The 13,352-nt window shown below is 43.1% G+C and overlaps 1 protein-coding gene across 13 annotated transcripts in view; it reads left to right on the forward strand.

Moving 5' to 3' along the window:
- MCF2L (MCF.2 cell line derived transforming sequence like) overlaps positions 1-13,352 on the forward strand; it is a 244,660-nt gene that overhangs the window by 223,977 nt on the left and 7,331 nt on the right. For 11 of the 13 annotated variants that reach the window (XM_083168689.1, XM_083168698.1, XM_083168692.1 and 8 more), the window contains 3 exons: positions 47-121; positions 4,613-4,737; positions 10,032-10,144. In XM_083168689.1, the coding sequence (XP_083024815.1) occupies positions 47-121; positions 4,613-4,737; positions 10,032-10,144 (313 nt within the window). The remainder of the gene's footprint in view (positions 1-46; positions 122-4,612; positions 4,738-10,031; positions 10,145-13,352) is intronic. The other 2 variants (XM_083168696.1, XM_083168697.1) reach the window with 1 other exon arrangement.

Here is a 13,352-nt window from a genome sequence, read left to right on the forward strand (position 1 = left end):
CTTCAATACCTGTGTTTCTATGTTTTTCCTGTTCATCCTTCTGCAGCTTCTCCTACCAGTCCTGACAAAAAAACTAAACGCCATGAAGTAAAGAGTGACCCAACTCCCTTTGGTTTAAGAGGTAGAGTGTTTCCATGTTTCATACTTCAAATTACTGTTACACATAGCACCCAGTGGGGCAGATGTATTAAGCTTTAACAAGAGATAAATGCAAGGGTGATAAGGAGAGATAAACGCCCAGCCAATCACCTGCTAACTGCCATGTTACAGGCTGTGTTTGAAAAAAGTCAGTAGGGAGCTGATTGGCTGGACATTTATCTCTCCTTATCACCCTTGCATTTATCTCTTGTTCAGGCTTAATACATCTGCCCCAGTGTGTGCCTGTGTGTCTGTAGATGTGTGTGGGTGTTTTGCATGCCTGTAGGTGGGTGTGTGGGTGTCCTGTGACATTCTGAGAAGCAGAAAATAATTCTGTTTTTCTTCACACTATATGTGTGTGTGTGTGTGTGTGTGTGTGTGTGTGTGTATTTTTTCCCCAAAAGCAGGGTAGCTTGTCTCTTATTCTGTAAAAATTTAGCGTATCAAATGCATCACATATGTAATGAAATACTGAAAAAGGTTTTGCTGTGGTGTTGTTATCAACATGTTTTGTCCTTTGTCCTAGTAAGTGACAGACACTGATAATAGACAGAGGAAAGTGACAAGTTACTGCTACAAGAAGCATTTATGTTTAACTGATTTAATATGTAAATGTATTTATTGGGCAGTATTCAATGACAAAATTCAGCATGTGCAGCTAATACTGTTCAGGATTTGCTGCACTGTCGCCGTGTTCCGGAGGGCTGGAGCCTTCACTGCCAAGCCCTCACTGTTACCGTATTCAATGCCGCAGGGGCTCACTGCCCCTGACGGCGATTCTAAACCCCTGCGGCGGACGCTGCAGGAAGCCGGGGGACGGTGGCAGGCAGGGAGACAGAAGTCTCCCTTCCTGCCCCAGAATGTACAGTATGTGGGGGGGTGGAGGGCTCCCCGGGACCCGGGCAGCACAAGCTTGCCCCCCAGGAGAGCTAGCAGGGCACACAGGTAGGGAGCCGCTTGCACTGCTCCCGATCGTGCATATGTAATGATCGGGAGCAGTGAATATATGAATATCTAATGAGCGTCTCTCGGCTGTCAGCCCCCTGCTGGCTGTTATGTGTAAAAAATATATATATATATATTTTTTAATTATGAACAAAGGGGGTTAGGTAACTGCGCTATGATTTTTGAGCAGCCTCAATGGTATAGTCTGGGATAAAAGGTAATATTTAAGGCGCTTGAGCAAATAATAATAAAGCTAAAACAATAAAACAATGAAATTTGGTATGACTAAACAATGTGCTTGCCTGTTGAAAAAAGGGGGTTAGTAAAAAATTGTTTACAGCCCTTTTAAGTGAATATTTGGTGGTAGCGTTTCAGTGAAGTGAAAAACGGCTCCGGGGAAACACATGGGTGAGATTTTGAAGCGATCTACAATGTCCCTACAATACCTTCCTCCATTGTACAGATTGGGCAAAGCAGGTTTGCAGTGTAGCGCTGTCTCTAATGTTATTCTCCATGTCCCGTGGAGCTCCGTGCGGCTTTAGCAAAAACCGGAAGTTCGGGGCAGTGTGTTTCCGGATCACGCTCCCGGCATCCCGCTACACTGCAAACCTGCTTTGCCCAATCTGTACAACAGAGGAAGGTATTGTAGGGACATTGTAGACCACCAAATATTCACTTAAAAGGGCTGTAAACAATTTTTTACTAACCCCCCTTTTTCAACAGGCAAGCACATTGTTTAGTCATACCATATTTCATTGTTTTATTGTTTTAGCTTTATTATTATTTCCACAAGCGCCTTAAATATTACCTTTTATATTTTTTAATTAAATATATATTCATGTGCTGTAAGCACATGAATAAAAATAACATGCCCCTTCACATAATTTAAAAAAAAAAACTTTATTTTAAAAGTTCACATTCCAGTTCACCATTAAAAGATGGCGATTGCTACACGGCAAAAATCACTTAGAAAGCAATTCGCCATCTGATCATTGAATACACTCACGGCGAATCACATTGAAAAACCCATTGAAAAACCACAGCGAATTGCGGAGACTATCAGACGGTGAATTGTCCGTCATTCACTGTTCGCAGACGGTGAAAAGTGCACGTTGAATAGGGTGATTCACTTTTTCAGTAAAAAGATTCACCTTAGACTCGAGCATGAAAATAGCACACATTTGCCGTAGAACATGGCCAATCAGCCTCATTGAATACTGCCCATTGATTTGATTTACCTATTTGATTGTTTGTGTTGCTTACAGTTATTTATGTGAGAAATGCAAGTGGTTTATATGGGATTAGACCCATGATTATTACATACTGTAGTTTCTTAGTCACAATATTTGTAGCAACCCAAAAACTTACTAGATTTGGGTTTTCATTTGTGAATTTATGTAAGCTCTTGGGGGCATGGACTTTAGTCCTGAGTTTCTTTGCGTGTTGTACATTTTCAGTTATTATTTGTTGGCTTGTCAGGCACAAGTTTGGGGCCATATAATTACATATTTACCTATGTGCACACTATGTACAGATAGTTTTGCTCTGTAATAGAAGACTTTGCTCATGTACAGGTGTTTGCTGAGGCATGAATGGTTTGGAATAATGTACATTACACAGTGTTGTAGGTTTCTAGAACTTAACGCAAGCTTTTTCACAGATACAGCATCTGTTCTTACACTGAAGTCCAAATGGCATAGTACATCACATTTGACCTTAGTAGATGTTCGGCGACGAGGTACTAGAAACCGTTTGGGGTTTGCAGTGTTAGACTACTCTCCTTCTGGCATGCACCTGGAGTACTTTGGAGAGCACATATTTGAGCTGTGTTGCTGAATATATTTGCATGTTATAAACGTGCATGTCATTTACACAGCGTACATGCAGCACAATCCTGCACAATGGGGCTGATTCAGCAAATTCACAGCCCTGGAGATTATCTCCTTGCGGGCACAGGCAGCGATGGCCTGTGGTAGCAGACTGTTGGATGTCTGATTAATAGTCTGCCGGCTTCAGTTGGTGGCACCCCAGCGTTTTCTGATGACATCATCAGTGGCCCCGATCTCCCCACAGCCATCATAGCAATAAGTAAGTATTGACTTACATTGCGCTGCACACGGAGAGGGGGGGGGGGGGTAGATCTATTTGATGATGAGTGGATTTCCCCCTCTTCGCACTAGTTTCCCTTCACAAATAAGAACGGAATGTGATGTCATGTGAGGGTAGAGGTTGTTTGATGCTCTTACAGCATTTTTTATTTGGTTTCTAATCATAGAGGTTTGTTGTAGGTTATTTTATTTTAGCTTCATTGTACCCTCGTGGGCTCACTGAAGGTTACTATTCCCTCTTCAAGAAGACATGGACCCAGTGCATGATGTGAAAGGTCCTCCCAGGGAAAAGGATCTAGCCTCTACTCTCTTTACACGCTGCAAAGCCATTCGTAGCCTTGCACAGGGGCGTCCCTTCACTCAGGTCGGGAGGAAGCTAACTGATCGCAGGGCTGCAAAATTTGCAGTCCTGGGATCAGGTCTGAATTAGCCCCAATGTACTAATCTCCAATCCACAGAAACTGAAGTAGTAGTGCAACTCTATCCATTGATTTATTGACTTACAGCCCTGAACAGAAAAAAAAAAATATATATATATATATATATATATAATGTATAACGGGGACCGCGACACGGTGTCTCTGCTATTTAAAGGGTGAGTGTATTACATGTCATTTATGTAAGCTGTTTTGATAAAAGCCTTAATAAAGGCTGAAACGTTAACTTAGCTACAGAGTTTCTGGCTTTGTTTTTTTCTAAGTCCCGAGTGCCGCTTTCCCTGTTCTACATTGTATGCAGCACCTTGGCAGGTCCAGGGTGCTTTCTACTGAGGGCACAGGGCCATTATATGGATGAAAGGTGAGTGCCGGCTACATGCACATTTATTTATTTATTTTTATATATATATATATATATATATATATATATACTTATTAATTGCATGTGGTTTTCCGACTAATTTGCCTAGTAATGCTAGTCTTGTAGGCCCTACACACATAGCAATGTGTGTAAGGCGACTTAGCTATGCTATGTCGGGCAGTGCTGAGCGAGCTGACAGCGCCAGTGTTCTCCGGTGAAACACTGGCGACCAGCTAGATTGATGGACACTGCCCATCAATCTCGAACTGCGAGGCGCATTGCTGTCGCTATAGCCCCTACACACACACACACACAAGCAAAGTCACTTAGAAAATGCCTTTAATATGGGCCTACCATCTCCACATTTTAATGTTATAACTAGCTATTATGGGTGTGGTAAGGTATGTCGACAGTCCTGAACATTTACCATGACAACATGGTAATAATGTTTACAATTAACATGTCGACATTTATCATGTAGACGGTGCTGATATGTTTATCATAAAATAAAGGAAAGGTAGCACCTATTTTATTTATGTGTGATGAAAAAGACAGTACATTATAAGTTATCCTCTGATAGTATTGTTTGCACATTATCACCGTTTGATCTCATACATGTATAGGTTGGAACAGAACATCCCAGTCAGTAGATGCCTCAGAGGAAAACGATGGGTGGTCCAGTGAGGAAGAGACCATAAATTCTTCAGATGCAGAGGAAGAAGGCGGTGAAACAACAGATAAGCAGCTGGTAAACACCAAGGACTCACTCTGTCTGCATTCATTTTAATATTGCCAGCCACCAGTTTGCTATATATATATATATATATATATATATATATATATATATATATATATATATATATATATATAAACACAAGAAATGAGAAGGAGCTCACAAATGAGCAAAATGTAAAACCAATTTACTAAAAGGTGTATAAGCTCACATACATGTAAGAAAACGGCAAAACTGCATGCAGGATATTCACGGCTCACAGTACGAGGAACGTGGATGTGACTCCAATGGAACCCGCACGGAGGTGACAGCGGCGGCTTTCTCCAGACAACAGCCAAGAGACGGACAGGCGAATGCAGATCCAATACGTCAGAAGACCACCACCAACGTGTTTTGTCATAGGATTTCATCAGGAGTCCTATGACGAAACGCGTTGGTGGTGGTCTTCTGACGTATCGGATCTGCATTCGCCTGTCCGTCTCGTGGCTGTTGTCCGGAGAAAGCCACCGCTGTCACCTCCATGCGGGTTCCATTGGAGTCACTTCCAGGTTCCTCGTACTGTGTGCCATGTTAGCGGTGAATATCCTGCATGCAGTTTGCTGTTTTCTTACATGTATGTGAGCTTATACACCTTTTAGTAAATTGGTTTTACATTTTGCTCATTTGTGCGCTCTTCTCATTTCTTGTGTTACATGTACTTTTGTGCTGAGGCCGAGACAAGCCTCATTGGAGTGAGCTGCACGACATTATATTGGATGGACCTTTATTGGAAATCTTGACTTTGCGCAGATTCTCACATTGTGTGTGTGTGTGTGTATGTATGTATGTATGTGTGTATATACAGTATATATATATATATAGAATGGCAGATTGTGGCACTCTCATGGACTCAGCAAATAATCGACACGACACGACACGACAGCTTCGTGTCGTGTCGATTATTTGCTGAGTCAGTGAGAGTGCCACAATCTGCCATTCTACATACCCTTCTCTCTGGCACCCCGGCAGTTGTCCTGAGGATCTGATTGAGTGCCTGCATACTCCTGCTATATATATATATATATATATATATATGCTGTGGACAGCAAGCGGCACTCGCAGAACTTAAGCAAATGAATGAAGACACAGACACTCGGTCTGGCAGCAACGATCTGATCGTTATCAAGCTCGATCAGTAACGATAACGAGCTTGATAACGATCAGTAAAGATCGAAACGTTGCTGTCTGTGTCTTCATTCATTTGCTTAAGTCCTGCGAGTGCCGCTTGCTGTCCACAGTATATTCAGAGCCACCTTCGGTTGTCTCTCAAGAAGGCACCCAGGCATATCTTTTCCGTAATCTCTCCCCGAGTGCCGATCATCACCTGGACTATATATATATATATATATATATATATATATATATGCATATATATTGTACATCCGTGGCACGTTTCTGTTCGGTTGAACAGAACAGACCTGTGTTAGGTGTTTTATTCTTCCTTCATGAAGCCAAAGAGTGCCGCCACGGATGAACAATATTTATGGGACGCACGTTTCATTAGGAGGGCACCAGGGTGAAGTTTATATACATATATCTACGTTACAATAGTTAAGGGAAATTATATAACTGTATTTCTGAGCCTGATTCAGAGATGTACACAATGCTGCAAAGCACATGCATCTCGGTCACACTGTTCACACACTGAGGTACTTTAGCTGCTGTGCAGTGAAGATTTCATTACGAAGTGATTGATAGTCAGGGTCCATATGGGTGTGGCTATAGGGAGTGGTGGCAGAAATGCAGGCATGAAGGGACAGTGCCCATACACAGAGCGATGTTCTCCGCACTTTTTGTACTAGATCGCATCGCATCTAGCGCAAAAAAGCATGCAGTGTGCTAAAGTAGTGTCCTTATTGTACTAGATGCCATGCATTCTAGTACAAAAAGTACAGACTGTTCAAAATGTTTGTGCTTTGTGATGTCTGCGGGAGCACACAATGCATCGTACTGGTAAAAAAGCACTGTGTAGGGGGCACCTTTACATAATATCCAATGTTAACTCTTTGAATGCCAACATTGCTGTGAAAGATCTTCAAAATATCTGTTAAAAATGCCAGCATCGCTCTCAGCCACTTCTTTTTTTGAGTGCAATATTTAACTAAACTTCAATCAATTTACTTGGCTGCATTTGTATTTATTTATACCAAAAGAGCAGTCGCTGTGAGCATTGGCACTCAAAGTGTTAATAATGCCTGATTTGTGCCCTCATCCTAAGTACTAGCTGCTGACTTACAATCATTTAAAAATTGTTTAAACGGTTTCTTAACAAATGCTTGTTCATGGCATCAATGACCAAATGTCAGAACCAGAAGTGATGGTTGATCTCCAAGACCAGAAAAATGTTGGCTTCTCAATGGGACCTTGGTCTGGTCTCGGCACTCATTGGAAAAGCACATCTACAGATGCTCGCGCGCCCCGTGGCAACGGAGCTACCCCCGGGTCCCGCCTCACCGCCCCGACCCCCTCCCCCCCAACCCTGCCAGTCTCCCTGAATCAGAGATGGGCAGGATGCTGTTGCCCCGCCGACGGAGGATTGGGATGCGCGCGAGACGCACGCGCATCCCAGTTCAGTGTAGCACCTGTCCGCTGGCGCTCGCCAGAGGGGAGGCTCTGGTGAGCCCTGGCCAAAGATGACGGGGCTACATCTGTAGTAATGTGACCAGGATCATTGTTGCTGCATGAAGCCCCTTACAACTAACAGAGTTACGTAACTAAGGTTCCAGGAAAACTCCTTACATATTCTAATCTGGATCATGCATCCAACGTGTAAAACAACTTTCCAGGAATGAAGAAACTGAGTCGAAGCCATTTACTACCCATGCCAACACCTTAACCCACTGCGATTAGATACAACGCCGCTACAGTAAGAGTCTCCTTTTCATTTGATCCAACATTTCTCTGTTCAAGGGTGGCTGCTTTCCTCCAGGTGGTTTTTTTCTAATAAAACCTTTATTTAGAGCTACAATAATAATGATAAAAACACCTCCAAGTGAAGTACGTTATGGGTACCGATCAGGAAACTCCCACCAGGATATAGAACACCCTAATATTGAAGGTGTACTATAAAAAGTGGTGTCACATATGAGTAAATTTCTGGAATCGCCACCACTGCTGTAAACTCCTCTATACAAGTTTTCTCCTTAATAATAATGTACTCCATTCATTTACATAAGGGGAGTGAAAATAAGTACAAGTGTAATACTATAAAACACTTTAATGCAACAATATGATGGCACACAATTTTGCCCATACAATGTATACAATAAAGTGCAGCTCATCTGTAGTGTGCTTGTTATCCTAAGCACCAGTGAGGTCTCAGTAAGTGTCCGCATCCCTCTCCACACATTTCATCCTTGTGCTGTGTTAGCTGGACTTCTTCAGGAGTAGGCTAGCTTGTGCCCCAGACACAGTTTCAACACCCTTCTCATACAATCAAATAATCTGGACCAGCCCCCTGAAAATGGCACCCATATTATAAAAAAATTACTTTCTGTAATTGGATGCGCTGTAGAACGCATCCTGCACCATATTTAGACTCCGGAGTGATCAACTGTTGTACCAGGAACTGAATTATCTCGTACTTATTAATACGAATTGACAAGCATATGTGCATTTGTCCTAATCTGCCAGCAAATAATAGTGTGCTAATGTAATAATTTGGTATATACAAAGTACAGTGCTCCTTTTTAGTAACCTTAAATTGAATCCTAAATAAATCACACATACAACACAACAGTAATGATAATGTGCAGTTGTCTATGTAGACAGGAGAACAACCAGTCCTGGGCATTTCATCCAGTATACAGAAAAATGTAGTGTTGTGCAGCTGTCCATAACTACCCCAAAACCAACCCCACAGCAAAACTGCTGCGTGCTAATCACAATGCATTAGGTCACAGGACCAAGTAAGTAAATGTGGACACAAATAAACTACACATGGTAATTCTCTTATGTTTCATGAATCCCTTGATCCCTACCAAATGTTAGGATATGTATGGCATTGGCAATTAACTTAATTTGTTAATAATGATCTAAACTTAAACTAGACTTCTAAAAAAAAAAAAAAAAATTGTACTTATTAGTATCCAAAACCTGTAAAAGTCTTAATGCTGTGACCTACAGTAGTTACACAGCAGGTACATTCTTGGGACTTTCACAAGAATTACAGGGAAATGTTCTACAGCAGTGGTGCCCAAACCAGTCCTCGATATCTGCCAATGGTCCACGTTGTCCAAATTACCTAGCTGGTGCACATTTTCAAACATGCTGCATCCATTCCTACTATAGATCTCCTTTTTTCGTTCTCCATTACTCCTTTTTCTACCACACTCTGAAGCAGCAGTGGTCCTACCTGTTTTGAGTAGAAGGGCTGCTGCTACCCATACACAAAGAGGAGGAGGAGGTCATGAGGAGACTTTCAATCTAAAGTCACTGCCCGTCACAGTGAAGATACTGCAATTGTCTTACTCACTGGGGGTAAAATCCACCACTGCGGGAGTCAGAATAAATCTCATATGCCACTGTACTTATTCCATGTTGTGTGAGGTCACATAACTCTACATACCCCTGGCTGACCCCACTCTTTTAAATGAGCAAGAACCACAAATCTAAGCATTGCAACAAAGCAGCCTTGGAGAGTGATAAAGTGCAGAGAGCTAAATACCCTTTTAATAAACATAATTATTTCTTTAAATGAAGAAAATGTGATCACTATGTGTTCTGGAGATGGCGCAAAGTTTGTTTTTTAAATCTAAAAAAATGACAGATAGTCTATGCTGCCTGCACATGCTGTAAATTGTTATGTTTTTATTTAGTTATCACAAGCTCTAAAGGGGCATACACACGTAGAGATCTGTGCTAAGCTATTTTGCTGGTGTCAAGATCTCCCATGGGGAGCACATACACATGCAGAGATTTGTGCTAAGTGATTTTGCTAAGCAATTTTGCTTAAGCAAAAAAAGTCAGGGTAATGGTTCAGAATGAGAGATTGTGATCAGTATCTCTCATTCTGTACACACAGAGAGATTTGCAGTCATTTGCTAAGCAATCTGACTAGATTGTGACTGCATGCACTGACTTAGTTAGTAAGAGATATTAAATCTCTCGGAGCATACACACGGAGAGATCTGTGCTTACTTTCAAAGCAATGTAGTCAGATTGCTTAGAAAATAGCACAAATTTGCTCCGTGTGTACACCCCTTAATAATTTTTATTTATTTAGCTTTTGTAACAAATTGTGAAATAGAATCCATTCTGTGCTCCCTCAGAGTCCTGGTAAATATACTGTTGTTGCTGATTGTGAGAGGACTGGGCCAGAGGACCTTCTGGTGAAAAGCGGTGATCTAGTTCAGCTGATACGTGAAGAAGATGATAAAATGTGGTAAGAATATATTTTCTCACTATTTAGTTTTTATTGATTAATATTAATAGGTTTAAAAGTTAGTGATTGGTTTTGTAGTGTTCTTCCTAACCATAGTCTTCTGAGGAAGTTGGCCCACATGTCCATTTTCTATCTCGTGTAATGGCATAGCTTTATTAAATATATTAAATATATAAATGAGATAATCATTCAGTCAACACAAATAGCTCATAGTAAATCACCTTAATAGTATTGTGGGGTGCCGGACGGGTTCCCGACAGTCGGGATCCCGACAGTCATTTACCCGACGTCGGGATCCCGACTGTCAAAACGCCGACAGCCCGGTGCCCGACGGCCGTCGGCTATTTTCCCTTGTGGGGGTCCACGACCCCCATAGAGGGAGAATAGAATAGATGGCTCGCACATGGAGCCCGCAAGGGTCTTTTTTGTGCTCGCCATGCTGTCTGACTCCAGGCAGCCTTGATCCCGACGTTGGGATAATGACTGTCGGGATCCCGACTGTCGGAGTCACATACCACACCCTTATTGTGTCATAGAAATAATGGGGACCGTGTCAGGATTTTTTTTTGGGCAATTCAAATTCGTAGGGCAGAGTAGATGACAAAGGAATACAGTGCAAACCTCCTGAACTTCTGGTCTAGTATTGATATGTTTGTGTAAATTTAGTAATGTAGTATTATTTCTAAGAAAATACAAATGACCCTCTCCAGGTACCACAGCCACTCTGTACTAAAATCTTGTGACAGAATTAAGGTGCGTACACATGGGGGAGATATATTACTCAGCAATATATTGCCCAGTGTCTCCTTTTCATCAGCGACCAGAGATGGTCGCTGATGAAAGGGAACCTCTGCCGGCAGTGCCGCAGAGGTAATCAGCTGGTTGCAGGAGCAAGCTCCTGTGACCAGCGATTAGAATGTGGCTGAAAGCGGGAGCGCGCACCCGGCGATTTATTGCCGGGGCACACTCCCATAACTGGCAATATGGTCGCCAGCGACCATATTTCCAGCGATTTCAGCCCCTATCGCCCCCGTGTGTACACAGCTTTAAACATCTTCAATATAATTCTGCTTAAATGTAATGGAACATCTGGCAGGGCCGAATTTAGGGGTCAGGCCGTCCCTAGGCACCACATTTTTGACAACACGCCTGCTGCAGCCCAGCATACATGGCTTCCTCTGCTGGCATGACCCGGTCCTCGGTACCTTGGGCGGGGCAGGCAGCTGCTCGATGGGTAGGGGGGTCTCTTGGCCTCTGGGGGGTTGGTGCAGATGGGGGGGTCCATGTCATCCATTTTCTGCACCTAGCGGGCCCACTGTGGCTTCCAGTGTCTGACCATACCCTGTGCAGAGCTCTATGCCACGGCAGGAGCAGCAGCACGGGGATGGCAGCCAGCATGGGGCGGGAGGACTGTCCCTGGTCACTGCCTGTAATAGGTGCCGCCCCTAGACATTGGCCTAGTGACAACCAGCACTGACATCTGGGGGTATTATAGATGTTACATAAGAAAATGTCCCTGGCGTTTGCCCCTCATATCCTGCAGGTCCAAGTATATCTCTGATGGTCCAACAATGATATAATCTGTCCTGTGTCACGCTGAGTCATGCTTTTTAACATGAAAGGGAAGGATATATACAATACTGGCAGTTTCACCCCCTCCTCAGCCATTTGCAGGAAAGATGGTGCTCTTGTGTTCACACGGTTAAGTGAATAGTGGTACCCATCAGGAATGACAATCTAAAGAGCACAGCTAAGTAAACGTTTTAGGGCCTAATTCTAGACATGATCACAAAGGACATCTTTTCTCAAATGGACAAAACCATGTTGCACTGCAAGTGGTGCAGATGTAACCTGTGCAGAGAGAGTTAGATTTGGGTGAGGTGTTCAGACTGAAATCTAAATTGCTTTGTAAAAATAAACCCTGAACAGAAACAAAATAACTCCCCTAAAATCTTAACACATGCTACATTTGCAGGTAGTGCACAGGGTTTTGACATTTTGGAAAAAAAAATGTGGTTTGCAATCAATTTTCAATTAGGCCCTTAGACATGTGTGGAAAAAATGCTGCAAGTAAGAATGCTTTAAAAAATGTGTTAAAAGGGTACTTGTGTACTAGCACGGCGCCCATGATATTTGGTTGCACGACATATAATTGCATTGTATCGCATGCCATACACCCGATGCACTGCGATGCGATTTAAAATTGTATAAGCCCCCTATACGATGTTTAATTGTATAAGCACCCTAATGGGGGCTTACAATGTTAAATGCACCCCCACTATGAACGTGAACCCGTGGCGAGCGCAGCGAGCCCACAAGGGGCGGCGGTACGCGTCCTACGACCTTTTCATACCCCCACTATACACGTCGGCATGGAGTTGATTTTATATAGTGTGGCGAGCCACCGAGCCCGAAGCGTGGCGAGCCCCGCAAGGGGACACATATTACTTTACATGTATTCCGCGGGGCTCGCTGCGCTCGCCATGCTTCAGGCTCGGTGGCTCGCTGCGCTCGCCACACTATGTAACATCAACTCCACACCGACGTGGATAGTGGGGGTATGAAAAGGTCGTAGGACGCGTACCGCCGCCCCTTGCGGGCTCGCTGCGCTCGCCACGCAGCGGGTTCACGTTCATAGTGGGGGTGGCGTGGGGGTGCATTTTTACATTGTAAGCCCCCATTAGGGTGCTTATACAATTTTAAATCGCATACCATTGTATATGCGATACAATGTCATACAATGCCATACAATTCAATGGTATACAATTTAAAATTGTATAACATGGGCTGCCATCGCATCGCATACCATCGCATGCCTTATGGTCTGCGATGCGATGGGTGCCATGCTAGTACACAAGTACCGTTAAAAGCTTAGTTTATTTTATTAATTGGCAATGCAAAGTGAATGAATAGAAAAGACCTCTAAATCCAATCAATATTTGGTTTGACCACCCTTAGTCTTCAAACCAGCATCAATTATTTTAGGTACACTTGCACAATGGATGTTGGGGGATTTTGGAGAATTATAATCAGGTGCTTGATTAACCAAGGATGCCAAACAGGTGATAATCATCCTTTCCATATGTAGGTTGAAACACAGTCACCTTGAACAGAAACAGCTGTGTATGGGGGGGTGTTTAACAGCAAACCCTGCTACAAAGGTGAGGAGGCGGAATACACCATGCCAAGACTGGGCACAGCAGCAAGA

Source organism: Crinia signifera, chromosome 2 (assembly GCF_055691185.1).
Source record: "Crinia signifera chromosome 2, ASM5569118v1, whole genome shotgun sequence".
Classification (NCBI taxonomy): Eukaryota; Metazoa; Chordata; class Amphibia; order Anura; family Myobatrachidae; genus Crinia; species Crinia signifera.